This window comes from Miscanthus floridulus, chromosome 5, assembly GCF_019320115.1.
Source record: "Miscanthus floridulus cultivar M001 chromosome 5, ASM1932011v1, whole genome shotgun sequence".
NCBI classification, from domain to species: Eukaryota; Viridiplantae; Streptophyta; class Magnoliopsida; order Poales; family Poaceae; genus Miscanthus; species Miscanthus floridulus.
The window spans coordinates 125886613-125902525 of NC_089584.1; the positions used below are offsets into that span (position 1 = coordinate 125886613).

Here is a 15913-nt window from a genome sequence, read left to right on the forward strand (position 1 = left end):
GTTTTGCTTTATTTTTGCTTAGCTAACTTGTATTACAAAATGGAAGGTGTGAAGAGTTATATATCCGCGCGTTCTCGTTTTGATTTAAGATGCATTCCGTAATGTGTAGATAAAGCAGTATAATCTCAACCGGTTCAAAGATAAACTCAAGCTTTACTAGTACTTTTTACTGTTCTGTCGCATCAGGTTCAGACTCTTTGTTTTTTTTTTTTTTTGAGAAAGCTTCAGGCTCAGACTTCAGACCGGTAGGTAGGTATCGATGCTGTGGCGTATTTGATTTTCAGGCCCAGTTTAGCTTGGGCCGATCCATCCCAGTACCGCAAATGGGCCTATGACCTGTGGTCCGAACCCGAACTTCTGCAAATTGAACGGAGCAGTCGCCCTGTTGTTACGAGCTGTCCCATTCTTCCTCCAAAAAGAAAACAGAAATGTTACTTTTAACATAGAAACTGAAAGTCAAATTATACTGAATCAAAAAAGGTATGTAATGCTGCAAGGACAGAGGCTCAGCGGCTCGAACCTACCAGCATTGGCACCAGCCTTGAATCAAAAGCAATCCTGACCAGCATGCTACATGTACTTGGTTTGGTACTTTGGATCTGGCAACTGAGATGCGAACTAACGCGTCAGGATTCAGCGTCCTCCCTCCGTATAATTCACCTTCTTTCTCTTTATTAGGTGGACGCCTTCGCTCTACTTTTTTTTTTAGCTAAACAGGTGTAGCTCCACAAACTCTGGTCTATGAAAAAAATGTGGAATTGTGAGAGTATCTGAAATAATGCTATAGAAACTTTAGTTTTTTACGAAGCTGCTCCACGACGAAGCACGTGGCTCATAGTTTAGACCCACTAATATTAATAGTTAGCGGTTAAAATTAGTGCCAGTGGATCTAAACACATTAATAATAGACTAACTACCTATTAGCTAGAGCTCTGCTTACTAGTTTTATTAGCAGGTTTAGGTTCCATAGATGCTTAATAGGTATTAATATACGTCATATTCATTTGTGCTGGTTTGACTTATAAGCCATGACTGAAAATATTGTTGTCTTGTTTGGTATGAGAAAAAAATATTATTCGTTGACTGATAAGTCATGATTTATAAGCTAAATACGACCAAGTGAACAGGCTGGCAGTGGATTGCTACTAACAGGTCCTAAAATAAACGCGTTACGGCACAACAGAACTCGTGTGTAAAAAAAGTGCAAGACACGAGCACCACTCGTGCTGGCATTGTAATGCGTAAACTGTATCCGCTCGACAATTTTCTCCCTGCTAACTGCTGAGTGCTCCTCGACTGATCGAGCCGACCAACCGATGCTCCGCGCGAGATTAGGTCATCCGAGTCGGTGGCGTTGGCAGCAGTACAGGACGTCAGCACATGCACCAGGTTCACGGCGAAGAGATGAGGTGAGGTCCAGGTCCAAGACTCCAGGCAGCCTTTGCAGCGTGCAGCCTTTCCACTTTTGGGGCACCCACCGTCACGTGGGCGGAGCATGCGGCATGTTCTTGTTTGACATGTTGCTCGATGCTCATGGCGGACCGGCTGGACCAGCAATAGCCCGGCTAGTACTATGAGAGTGCGTGCTGTCTGCAGTGCCATTGCTGAACAGTCGGTGGTCACTGGTCGATGCAACTTCTAGTACTAGTAGCTCCTGGATCGAGCACTAAGCGCGCCTTCCAACCGCCTAATTAAACTCTTGTCCGGAGGTGAAATCGGCAAGATCATCCCTGTTTTTTGCGCGTCAAAGTTGAGACCTTGGAAGTTGGTTGCACGCCAGACGCCGCCCGCCGGCACGAACGGGCGGTGGAATTCGTCCCTGCTGTTGGTTGCCATCACCCTCCACCCTCCTCAGTCCTCTCCGTTCGTCACCCGTTGCTTGGAAGCATTGCATTGCCCTCCAACGTACAGTGGCAGTTCGGTAGTCGCCAGCTGACAGCCCAGCCGTTGCAGAGGCGGTTCAGGGGAGCCGTAGTAGATCCACACAGAACAGGCAACGAATTCGATCTGGAAAACTGCCTGTGCACCAGCACGCATGCCCCTGTTGCGCGGTTGATTGTCCTGTCGCACGTACAGTACGCGGTGGCGGAGACACGCAATAATTCCACAGCGCCAAGCCAATCAGACTCGTATGCTTACTGGGAAAGCCAACATGTCATGAGTTACTGTCCTACCCATTGAGTCGAGTACCCTCTACCCTGCGTGAGCAACCAAAGCATGTCATACTGCTCGTAGAAAGGTGCTGCAGCTACAATGTAACCCTAAAAAGAAGAGGCTACAGGGTAACATTTACAAATTTGGAGCCTTTTCATCATTGTATACAAGAACTACTAATGATATGCAAGCTATCAAGACACGTCTTCAGAAATGGAGCTGACAAGACTTTTACAACACTCGTCACTGATAACAACCTTAGTCTTGTGATTACGTTTTGATCCACACACACACACTTCCAGGCTAAACAATCTGTTTGCTTGTTAGTTTCAGACAGGGCTTATCAGCCAGCCAATAGTGTTCTTCTCTCACAAGAAACCAGTATGAACTGGACTTATCAGCACAGAAACCAACCAGCCAACAGGGTCTTTAATGCCAATCACACAGATAAGGTGACCCACGAGCACCGGGACAGTGTGGTGGGGTTTGGACTGAAATATTGAATGGACGGAGGGGAGGACGAAGCTAAGCTCACATGTTTGCCATTAAGAAACAGCAGGGGTACACTCATCAGTCACTCTCTGTATAGATAGAACAAGAGAGAGAAGACACGCACACGCTGGGCCATGCTTTCTGCGAATCAGCACCGGCCACCGCGTCCAACGGCTGAGGGCCGGCGGAGCCCTCCTCTCCCTCTCCCGCTCTCCCGTATTCACCTTGCGAGCACTCCATTTCCATGAAACTTGCACATGCTATGTTAGGGGTGTGACAGGGCCCATCATCTTTTGGTTATGATGTTTGACAAATACTCTAGATCGCACTCATGCTTAGGTGACGCAACTCTATTGTTTATATTATTTTATGCATCATTGATCAACTCTTTTCGTGTAAATTCTCTCCTCCAGCTTCTGCAAATCCCGGCCGATGTGTACAAAGTTTATTTATAAAAGCACCTGTTTTTCCATCCTATATCAAGTTACGCAGTCTATGTGATGATTAATGAAGCAACGCATTTTTTTTAACATACTATTTAGTTTTATATTAGGCGACACATGTTTCGTGCTCAAGTAATGAATTCAGGATTGAAAGAAAAGGGTAGCAGAACCCAAATTAATTAAGAGGGGAAAAGCAAATCGATCCAAGCGTTTACCTCAGTACTACCTCTACCCCAGAAATGATACAATTCTAGTTCTAGTCCAAGTCAAACTATCTTACTTTTGTCTAAGTTTATAGAAAAATAATTTCAATATTTATAATTGTAAATAAATATACTATGGAAACATATTTCATGGTGAATCTAATGATAGGTATTTACTTATAATAAATATTGTTACCTTTTACATAAATTTGATCAAACTTAAAGAGAGTTTAACTTAACACTATGCTAGAATTGTACCTTTCTAGGATGGAGGAGGTAATTTATTAGGCTCCAAGCCTTCAAGCTATGCCAGCTTTGGGTTGGTCCTAACCCTTTGAGGGATAGGGGGGTTCATATTTGCTATATATTTAATTTTTAAAAAATGAAACACAATTGTACAAGTGATCTAGCCACTCCAAATTTTGAGATTGTATTATTATTTGCATCATTATTAACCAATGCAAATACATGAATAAAGGAACCCTTGCAAGCTTGAATTGAACAACCTTTGTAATGTGGAGCATATATATGACCATTTCAAATTCACCAAATACCGCAACTAATGATAAGAGTATGTTTGGAATCATTAGTAATAATAATTAGCACCTGGAATTGGCATGTGATGATCTAAACATACCCAGTAATAGAGTTGCTAACTATTAGCTAAGGGGGCTGCTAACGGTTAGTTCATTAGCTGGTAGAGGGGTGTTAATAGTCCATTTATACCTCCAAGGCTCCAACCAATTATCCAACCACCCTGAATCAAACACAGTTCTTACTAATAGTGTACTAGCTAGTAACTAGCTAGCTAATAGATAAATAAAAGCAGCTAATAAAAATATGGCTAATAGAGAAAAACAGGTTATAGCAAGGTGGATTATTGGTTATTGACGTAAATGCCCTTACTAGCTGCTATGAGCTGGTTAGAGACAACTAATGGATTATTGCTAGTTGGGTACTTGGGTTGTCGTTTTTTATCAGCTCAACATTAGCAGCTTATCTAACAGTGTTAGCTAATCCAAATATGTTGAACTATTTACACTAATAGGTCTAAATATATATAGTATAACATCCACAAACAAAGGTCCAGCTATAGACTGAAAGACTTAGGGACCTGAGAGGTGAGTCCTGTCCTTGATGTCCTTTACCACGGTACTCTACTCTTGCCAAACTTAAAGGAGAAAATATGTTTCTTTATACAATGTTGCATATACCTTAAGGATCCTCTAGGCCAAGCAATTCAACAAGTTGAAGCAAAAGTCAACTCGAAGATATAGGGTACCCAATGCCCCATGTGTACTTAGGTGAAGAAGTATCCTTAACGGCTTAACCTGCTTGCATACGTACTAGGGAAAAACCTTCAACATCCTTTCCAGGTGAATGGAAAATAAAAAAAGCTGCAAGGGCTAAAAAGGAAGAATGCTCTCCCCTTCAAATTCCAAACCTAGGCCTTGTTTAGTTCCCTTCAAAATTCCAAGTTTTTTCACTCTCTCTCCATCACATCAATTTTTAGCCGCTTGCATGAAGTATTAAATGTAGGTAAAAAAAAAAACTAATTACACAGTTTAGTTAGAAATCACGAGATGAATCTTTTGAGCCTAGTTGATCCACGATTGGACAATATTTACCAAATAAGACGAAAGTAGTACTATTCATCAAGTTGAAAAAACTTTCAATCTCAACATGGCCCTAACCTGAAAAACGAGCGCAAACCGGAACCCAGAGCATGCCAAAAAAAAAAAAAAAAAAAACCCCGAGGGCCACAAAACAGGAACCCGCCCGCGGCGTGCTTCCCGTCAGCCCCCAATCTGAAAAACGAACAAATCCCCGCCTCCTCGTCCCCATCTCCGGCCTCCGCTCGCCCATCTCCCCCCATGTGGTTGCCCTGGGTGAAGACGCGCCCTGCATCCGCCTCCCCCTCCTCAGCCACCTCCACCTCTTCCTCCTCCACCGCGCTCATCGCCGCCTCCTCACCGCGCCTGTCCTTCTCCTCGCCCTCACTCAAGGACCTCCAGGCGCTGCTCCTGTCCGACGTCGCCACGCCCTCCCCGCCGCCCGCCGCGCCCTGCTCCCCCTCCCTGTCCTCCTCCGTCCGCGTCTTCCACCGGGTCCGCGTCGCCGCCTCAGCCCTCCGCGCGCTCCGCACCCTCCAGGCACCGCCGTCCGCCGCCGCCGCCGGCGGCGCCGCCTCCGAGGCCGACCGCCGCGTCGTGCTCTACTTCACCTCGCTCCACGTGGTCCGCAACACGTACGAGGACTGCCGCGCCGTGCGCGCCATCCTTCGCGGGCTCCGCGTCGCCGTCGACGAGCGCGACCTCGCCATGGACCCGCGCTACCTCCAGGAGCTCGCGGCGCTCCTCCCGCGGCTCGCGTCCCCGCGGCGCGTCACGCTGCCCCAGGTCTTCGTCGGGGGTCGCCACCTCGGCGGCGCCGACGAGGTCCGGCGCCTCCACGAGGCCGGTGAGCTCCACCGTGTCGTGGCCGGCGCCGTCGCCGCCTCCCTCGCCTCCTGCGGCCGGTGCGGCGGCGAGCGGTACGTGCTCTGCGGCAGCTGCAACGGCAGCCACAAGCGGTACAGCGTCAAGGGCGGCGGCGGCTTCCGCACCTGCGCCGGCTGTAACGAGAACGGCCTCGTCCGATGCCCCGACTGCTCGCCGCCGGACGTCTGACGGCCCAGATCCGAGAGGTCACGACCTGATAACTATTAGATGCTTTCTTCTTCTTAGTCCAAACTTGAGAGATAAGAAACGAGCCGTGTGTGTAGTTGTTAATCTTAATTGGTAGCTAGTGTTAATTTGTTGCTAAATATGAATGTGGCCATTTGCAGTTTTTCAAGCATTTTGCTAATCAACGCCACTAATGGTGGCTGTTGCCGTAGGATTTAGAACAGCTGTTTGTTCCTTACATCTTTGCCTTTTTCGTTCCTAAGCTATTCCGTGCGCTGGAGGCAGATCTGAGGTGTGTTTGATAAATAACTTTTGTGGGTGAAAGGATGCGACTAGTTAAGCATAAGGTGAGATTTAATTGAACTGTATCTGTCCCGTAGTTGCGTGAAATTTGAAACAAGCTAGTTGCATACTAGTAGTGTGAAATTGAACGTTACGACTGTAGTATGCGTGTGCATTTTGTGTGAAATTGAATGGTTGCCTGGTTAAGAGTGCTGCCAAAGTTTTAGAAAGCTGCTGCTCGGTGTTCGCCATACGCCCATACCCTATCGCGCAACGGCGAATAGGCGAGGCAAGAAATTCCTCTGGCTTCTTGCGCAACGGCGTTTGAGTGCGATACGGAATACGGTGGGCAAAGTTGCCGTCGAAGGTTTGAAGTACTCGTGCTCTGCACATAATCGTGTGTTCGCTTGTTGGTTTCACCTAGCCTAAATCAGCCAGTCAACAATGTTTTTTTCTCATAATAAATTAGCACCAATCAATCTAAACCAGTCCAGAAACTAACTAGCGAACGGCGCCTCTTTTTTTCCGAGCGGCAAGTTTCAGGTTGGAGCTCCCGGAAAGCTCCAAACCGGAGAATGGACCGATGTTTTGTACTGTAGCAGCATATACCCCTGCTCTACCATGCTCTGACTACTCAAAATGACAGTGACTATTTTCTTTGTCGGGTCCTTGTTGGACTGTTGGTGGTTGAAGTGTTGACTAGTTCAGGCCTGTTTAGTTCCAAATAAGTCACATATTTATAAGTTAAAAAGTAAAATAAGTGACTTATTTTATCAAACACCATCAACTTATAAGTCATCTCTGTTTATAAGTTTTAAGTTGGTTCACCCCTGCTTAAAACTTATAAGTCACTTTTTTCCGTGTGGAGCCCACATCTTTAATGAACTTATAAGTCATCTACAACCAAACATGCATGACTTATAAGTTATTGATTTTCAATCACCTAACTTAATAAGTCACCTGAACTTATGGAAACACGGACCCTCATCTAAACGTGCGAGCTATGATGACGACGATACGAGAAGGCAGAGCAGACTGAGACTAGTCATATGCTCACGGCACTTCGCCACTTGTTGTCGGCAGGCGCTACGTGCGCGCCACGGGAGGAGGCCAAGCGGGGCGAGCAACGCGCGGCAACACCCGGTCGCGGTCGCCACTCGCCACTGGGCACTCCGGCACTCCCGTACCCAACGGCGCTAGCGCGCGAGAAGAGGGTCGCTAGCCCGTTGCGGATGGAACCTTGCGTTTGGCTTCAGACGCGAGCTGCGCGGAGCTTGCGCCGCGAGGGCGCAAGACACAGGTGGTGGGACTCGGCGATCTCTCGCGACGACGGATCCGCTGCCCCCGCCCCTGCTCCCAGTCTCCATCCCATCCAATGGCGCACCACGCAACGTGCTACGCACTGTAGAGGAGGCCGCCGCTTCCCAGCCTTTGCCGCGGCCTCCGGCTCCCGGTTCGGTGACCAGGAGAGCTTGTCTCGTTCCTACGGACCGCGCTAAGGACCTGGAGGCGAGACATGCCTGATGTATGCAACACATTTTTATCTGTTTGATGACTTAATGAGTAGATACTAGACCAACACGTCAGTTGTTTGGTTGTCCGTTCGCTTGCTCGCATTTGTGCTCGCTGTCTCCCAACCGAGCCACAGATGTGCGCCATTGCGCCCACGGGAACCAAGCTCCGAAGAAACAAAAACGAGATTTGTTTCCTAGGATCTCTCGGACTCTCGGTAGGCATGTCACCGGCTAGGTTCTGGCGCTCGTCTGACCATCAATCGTGATCGCGAGCCAGGGCCGCTCGGAAGCAGGTAACCAAACGCACCCTAAAATCTCACGGTCCCCTTTTCCCTTCCTGAGGCGCTTGCAGTCCATGCAAGGTAAAACGTTTCTGCCTCCTAGAGTCCTAGGGATCATGAGGTTTTGTGTGAAATTGTTGTGGAATACATCACAATGGACTAGGGTCAATACTCAACGGCGATTTGAGCAGTGGCTGTGGAATGTGTTAGCGTAGAGGGGTAGGAGAGTTGGAGTTAACGAGGAAGAACAAGGCTCCTAGAGCCGCTCCAATATGTCCACAACCAAACAGGGGCAGCTCCACATGTGAAGTCACGAAAAATACGCTCTCACAAAGGGGTGGGCGAATGGTGGAGCTGAAAAAACCAGCTTCCACTTGCTCCCTGACGAGTCACGCACGCGTTGGACGCGGATGCCCACCAGGCCACCACTGGCTTCTTCCTTGGCGCTGGTGCGAACGAACGGGCAATGGCAGTTTCACATGCTCCTTTGGCGGAGGAGCGTCGGAGGTGATGTGGCTTGACAGATCTTGTGCCGCACCGTTAGTCTTCGGCGCGGTGTCGACATGACGTCGTAAGACTGAGGGCACCAGTGGTGGCAGATTGTGTTGGGGAGGGTGGCGACACAGAGTGGGGAAACCGGATAAGGTAAAGAAAGAATAGGAATAAAAGAGAAATAAGGGATGAAAATAAAGGAAGGAAAAAAGAGAAAAAGAAAGATACTATGGATATTTCAACATTTCCAAAATCCAGGAGAAGTTGTTTTATTAAAAGGTTTTTAGTCAGGGAAGCATGGAGCCTAAAAAAGAATGAGAAACCACAGTTGAAGCTGTTTCGAATGAAGCCGGAGCTCAACAAATGAGACCTTAATTAAGTTAAGAGTTTTGTACTTTTATCCTCCTTTCTCACTTGTGACTTGCTAGCTGGCGGACGCAAACCTACCCACGCTATCTTGCTGGCTACTGCCATTCTGGACCGATGTAACAGTTGTTGGGGCGAGCAGGATGAAGGGTTCTACGAGGCCCGGATGAAGCAGCGCTTAGTGGCAAAGCTAGAGCTTAAATTTAGGAGGTGCAGATATCAATAGAAGAATTAACCATTTACTCTTTAATTATATGTTAAATTACCTAAGTCGTGAAGAGATGCAATGGAAAAACAACAAAGTTAGGGGGATCAAGCCGCTCTAGCCCCCCTTGTCTTTGGCACTAGCAGGGCTTGGGTTCAGCCGTTCGGCATATTCAACCATACTTGAACCGGCAGCAGTTTGGAGTCGAGACAAAATGACACAACAGGTTGTTGTGCAGGAGAAACGGCACAATTGCGCTTATGTGCATCACATCTTGGACCCGAGTTTAAGGCTACGTACAACCTCCATCAATCAAAACTTATAATAGCACATACTTACTTGATCGGAATAGATAGATCCATGGATACAGCATCAGTAGCTGAAAACTTACAAGAGCACGTACTGACTTTGGATCGGAATGAATCCATGAACACTAGCTGAAAAAGCAAGAAGCCGCGTATCCATATTAGGATACCTTAAGTAAGGAGGTTAGCGTCCACATTGATTTTTTTTTGATGAAGCAAGACGTATTAAAATGTCTCGTTCGACACCAAGGCCTCGGGGGTCTCACCCAAGGCCATGGGCTCCGCCTCGCCCGACCCCTTCTAATGGGAACGGAGATCCCGATCTTCCGTCAGATGGTGGTAACTATCGTTGTGGCGGAGAATGACACACCGATCCAGTTTCAGATCGAAAGATCGAACCCTGCAATCTTAGCACCACAGCTCCTCTGGTTATCAACCGAGTCTCAGACCAGGTTGACCTCGCCAAGAAGGCTAATCCTTGCCTGCGCAACGAAGAACACATGCAAGAACAAGAAAAAACACAACCAAATTATAGATGAATGATTAATCTCTCAAAGTTGGGGTCTCACAAACCGATGAACGGCGAAACTGTTCTTGACAGAATAATCTAAGCAAAACCCCCAAACCCTAATGGAGGGGCGGCGGCTGTTTATGAAGACTCTAGGGTCGTGCAAGACCCCTGGACGTGCCCCTAATAGGCCCAAACTCGATACATGGTCCAATGGACCAAAAGACGGTGTCGTAGCACCCTGACAGATTCTGGATACTGACTTGTTTCGACGATTCCCGTTGATTCCGAATAGCTTTTGACGTGAAACCACTTGTATTGGCTTCCTTATCAAATTAGCTTTTTATCCATATGTGGATCATCAAAAACGAAGTCCGGATGCATCCTAGGTGACCAGTTTAAGGCAGACTGGTCCTAGAGACCGAGGTAGACTCGAAATCGTGTTGGACCGGACCTCCGGTTACTGTTGGACGTCCTTGCTGGTCATCTTTGCCTCCACCACGTCCTCTAAGTCCTTCATGACCCTCTCCAATGTTCCTAAGCAAGATAACATCATTAGGTAGTAGTCTATTCTCAAAAGAATAAAAAAGATCGCTTAAGAACGAGCTCACCTCTAAATTGAGTTGACGCATTCGAGCCCGGGTCATTGGACCTTGCATGACGGTTGGAGGATCAGCGGGTACATCCGAAGGAGTGATGTCCTCATCATCATCCCTCTCTTGAAATGGAGTCATCCTCGACTTAAGCTCATCTTTTTCTCTCAAATAAGGTTTCAAATCTGCAATGTTAAAGGTGGGACTAACCCCGAACTCGGGTGGCAACTCAAGTTTGTAGGCATTATCATTTATTTTCTTAATTATTTTATAAGGACCTGCTGCTCTTGGCATTAATTTAGACTTACATAGCTCAGGAAATCTATCTTTTCTCAAATGTAACCAAACCAAATCACCAGGTTCAAGTTTAATCTCTTTTCTACCTTTACTACCAGCAATTCTATACTTTTCATTCATTCTTTCAATATTTGCTTTAGTTGTTTCATGTAACTTACGAATAAAATCAGCACGCTCTCTAGCATCACTATGTATTCTCTCAGTGGTAGGGAAAGGCAAAAGATCAATAGGAGCACGGGGGTTAAAACCATACACTACCTGAAAAGGACTTACCTTGGTGGTGGAATGTTCCGTCCTGTTATATGCAAACTCCACATGCGGCAAACACTCTTCCCACATCTTCAAATTACGCTTCAAAATTGCTCTCAACATGGTGGACAATGTTCGATTCACAACCTTAGTTTGGGGATAACATGTTGTAGAAAACAACAGCTTGGTCCCTAATTTATTCCACAACGTGCGCTAAAAATGACTCAAGAATTTTACATCGCGATCTGAAATAATAGTAGAAGGCATACCATGCAAGCGAACGATTTTTTGAAAGAAAAGGTCGGCAATATGAACAACATCGTCGCTCTTATGACAAGGAATAAAATGTGCCATCTTAGAAAAACGATCAACCACCACAAAAATACTATCCCTCCCCCTCTTAGTCTTTGGCAATCCCAACACAAAATCCATAGATATATCTGCCCAAGGAGTAGAAGGAAGAGGAAGAGGCATATACAAACCATGTGGGTTCAACCGCGACTTAGCTTTTTGACATGTGGCACATCGAGCCACGTAGCGCTCTACATCTCGCCTCATTCTTGGCCAAAAGAAGTGTGTGGACAGCACCTCCTCCGTCTTCTTGACACCAAAATGTCCCATCAATCCACCTCCATGTGCCTCCTGCAACAACAAAAGACGAACGAAACCAACTGGAATGCATAGGCGGTTAGATCTAAACAAAAACCCATCATTGATCATAAACTTATTCCATGTGCGTCTCTCTCTACAATTAAGCAACACATCCTTAAAATCGGGATCAAGCGCATATTGTTTTTTTATTGAGTGAAGACCAAAAATCCGACAATCAAGTTGGGACAGCAATGTCTATCTTCTAGACAAAGCATCAGCAATCACATTATCCTTCCCTTTCTTGTGTTTGATAATATAAGGAAAAGATTCGATAAATTTAACCCATTTAGCATGCCTACGATTCAGATTATTTTGAGAGTGAAGATACTTAAGCGATTCATGATCAGAATGAAGAACAAATTCTTTAGGCCACAAATAATGACGCCACGTCTCTAAAGAACAAACAAGTGCATACAATTCCTTATCATACATGGAATAATTAAGAACAAGGCCATACAATTTTTCACTAAAGTAAGCAATGGGTTTACCATCTTGCATCAAAACACCTCTAATGCCAACTCTACTAGCATCACATTCTAGCTTAAAAGTCTTACCAAAGTTTGGAAGTTGCAGCAACGGTGCGTGTGTAAGCTTGTCCTTCAAAGTGTCAAAGGACTCTTCATGTGCCTTTCCCCAATGGAACACCACTCCTTTCTTTGTCAACTCATGCAACGGGGCAGCAATGGTGCTGAAATCTTTGACGAAGCGGCGGTAGAATCCTGCAAGACCAAGAAAACTCCTCACCTGTGTGACAGTTTGGGGAACCAGCCAGCTCTTTATGGCTTCAATTTTCAGCTCGTCCACCTCAATTCCCTGTGGAGTTACAACATAGCCAAGAAAAGAAACTCGATCCGTGCAAAAGATGCACTTCTCAAGGTTACCAAATAAACGTGCGTCACGTAAAGCATTAAAAATAGCACATAAGTGATCCATATGTTTATTAAAAGACTTGCTATAAATCAATATATCATCAAAGTAAACTACTACAAAATGACCAATAAAAGCTCTTAAAACCTCATTCATTAAGCGCACGAAAGTGCTAGGTGCTTTTGTCAAACCAAAAGGCATTACTAACCACTCATACAACCTGAATTTGGTTTTAAACGCAGTTTTCTATTCATCTCCAAGTTTCATTCTAATTTGGTGGTAGCCATTTCGCAAGTCAATCTTAGTGAAAATTATAGAACCACACAACTCATCAAGCATGTCGTCTAGCCTAGGAATAGGATGACGATACCAAATAGTAATATTATTGATGGCTCTATAATCAACACACATACGCCAAGTTCCATCTTTCTTAGGAACCAAAAGTACAGGAATAACACAAGGACTAAGGTTTTCACGTACATACCCGCGGTCCAAAAGATCTTGGACTTGCCGCTGAATTTCCTTATTCTCCTCAAGATTGGTTCGATAGGCAGCTCGGTTGGGCAAGGTCGCTCCCAGAATCAAATCGATTTGATGCTCTATCCCTCTCATAGGTGGCAGCCCTAGGGGTATCTCAGCTGGAAAATGTCATCATACTCCTGCAAAAGGTTAGTGACAGCAGGAGGTACCGAACTAACAATATCATCAAGCGAAAACATAGCTCGTTTGCATACCAAAGTATAGCAAATATCATCATCAGAAATTTCAGCAAAGTCACATTTTGTTGCAAGCATAATATCACCCTTCAATTTAATCCCCTCAGCCTTAGAAATAGATGTAGACTTATCCTTTTTAGGTGGGAAAATAAAATTAGCAACTTGCTGATTTTCATATTGAACTTCATTCAAACTAGCAGTGTGTTCTCTATCAGCTTGTATAATTTGAGCAGGGGTCAAAGGTACTAAAGTAATTTTCTTTCCTTTATGAACAAAAGTGTATTTATTACTTCTACCATGGTGTGTAGCATCATTATCATGTTCCCAAGGATGACCCAATAAAAGTGAACAAGCTTGCATATGTACCACATCATAATCAACAGAATCAATATAAGAACCAATGGAAAATGAAACTCTGCAAGTTTGTGTTACCTTTGCTTTACCAGAATCATTTAGCCACTAAATATGGTATGGACGTGGGTGTGGGCGTGTGGTCAAGCCAAGCTTCTTGACCAAATCAGAACTTACCAAATTGTTGCAGCTACCTCCATCAATAATGACACATGCGCGACGGTCGCTGATGACGAAGAAAATCTGGAATAAGTTATGGCGTTGTAGCTTCTCAGGTTGCTGGACTTGTGAGCTGAGAACCCGCTGTACAATGATGCTCCTATAGGACGTCGTGGCCTCGTCACCAAGGACTTCGCCGTCCTCCTCATCTGCATCTTGGTCTTCTTCATCCTCAATGTCAGAGGTGCTGATGTAATCATCTTCTGTAGCAATATATGCCCGATGACTTGAGCAGTCCTTCTGCACATGGCCAATGCCATGGCAGTGGTGGCACTGAATACCCGAAGTGCGACCCGTCGATACAACGGATAAGGAACTCTTGGGTGGCACCTGCAAAGAATTTTTACCTGAATCGGAAGGTCGTGCGGGAGGTGCCTTAGGTGTAGCGGAAACTCCAGAGGCTGCTGGTCGCTTGCTCGCTGGTGGAGGCGCCCAAAAAGTGGTTGGCTTGGACAGCCCCGAAGATGGTGCTAAGCGTGGCGTGTATGTGCTGGTGCTGACCTTGCTCTTGCCCTACTGTTCATGCCCCTGCAATTCCTTTTCTGTAAGCATAGCAAACTGAAACAACTGGTTGACAGTGTTAAATTTTTTATAATCAACAATGTCCTGAATCTCACGCCTCAAACCCGAATAAAAATGACTAATGGCATCTTCGTTCCTCTCCACAACACTACAGCGCATCAATCCCTTTTGGAGCTCACCATAGTAATCCTGCACAGATTTATCTCCTTGATCTAATCGTATCAATTTCTTACGCAAATCTCTATGATAAGGAGGAACAAAACAATCATGCATAGCTACCTTAAGTTCTTCCCACGTACCAGGTAAAGCATTATGTGCAGCTAGCCCATTCCACCAAATAATGGCAAAATCCTACTAGTAGCTTGTCTAACTCTATGCTGCTTAGGTACAAAGTGGGCACTAAACTTTTGTTCTACCGTCATCTCTCAATCAAGATATCCCTCAGCATCATAATGACCCAAAAAAGATGGTATTGTGAACTTAATTTTAGCATAAGGATCATCGGGCACACGGTGATTATTACCTTGACGGTGGTGGTGGACACCACCCATACCTGTCGTGTTGCGGCGAAGACGTTGTCGTAATCTCTCTTGTCAGAAAGCTGCTCGACCTATGTTCCCGTTGGCATCATACACCGTGTCTTGACCATCGGTGTTACTGCTGGAGACGTCGTTGTTGCCCGCCACAAAGGTTTTCAACTCAGTAACCTTGTCGGTTAGTGTGGAAATTCTCTTGTCCAATCTCTCCATGCTATTGCCAATGTTGAGTTCAATGAGTGCGTTAGTGACGGCCTTCCTGACGGCCTCATTCATCCTTTTTTGGGCATCCTCTACAACAGCTTGTGGTTGCTCTTGACTGACACACTCGTTGAAACCCTTAGGATTATTATCTCCAGTCTGATCACCTCCTGCCATTGTAAACACAAAAATAGGAACAAACGGTGAAAGTTATCCCTACCAAATGACTACGTGGTTGCAGTGGTGTCACTTTTCACAGTAAGTGGAAGGTCTTACTAAGCTCTTACAAAGTTCTTACCAACGCAAGCAGTGGGCGGTACAACCAGCGGCTGGTTCATGATACCTGTGAGGTAGTGGTACCGAGATTGCAAAACCATTTTTCTGTACTGATCTGAAGAATTTGTGGAGCTTAGAAGGCGAACAAAGAGCAATATGTATATTTGGCACACAAGTTAGTAACAAAAAGTAATGCTGAATTATAGTTCAAAGTACTTGTTCTCATTGCTGGTCTAAAATGTTCCAAGTACCAGGTGTGTGACAAAAGTATGGTGGATAGCAAGAAGACAGGTGTGTGAAAAATAAGTATGGTGGATGAAAATAGCAACACAAATAAGGAACCAGACAGCACACGCTAACACAGCTCACTTTGGTCTTCTCTATGTGCTCCTCTATATATTGTTCCTCTTTTATCCCTCTCTTTTTTTCTATTTTTTTGGCTGTCGTTGTTTTTTGGGAAATTTTGACTTTTTTATTTTAATTTTTTGATATTTTTTTTACTTAGGAGCATAAAAGAAGTAACC

The 15913-nt window shown here is 45.4% G+C and overlaps 1 protein-coding gene across 1 annotated transcript; it reads left to right on the forward strand.

The window, feature by feature from the left end:
* The first annotated feature begins 5079 nt into the window (after positions 1 to 5079).
* Positions 5080 to 6421, forward strand: LOC136450681 (uncharacterized protein At5g39865-like). Its single transcript, XM_066451246.1, has one exon. The coding sequence runs from the start codon at positions 5167 to 5169 to the stop codon at positions 5959 to 5961; it is 795 nt and encodes a 264-aa protein (XP_066307343.1). The 5' UTR covers positions 5080 to 5166; the 3' UTR covers positions 5962 to 6421.
* Positions 6422 to 15913: the final 9492 nt, after the last annotated feature.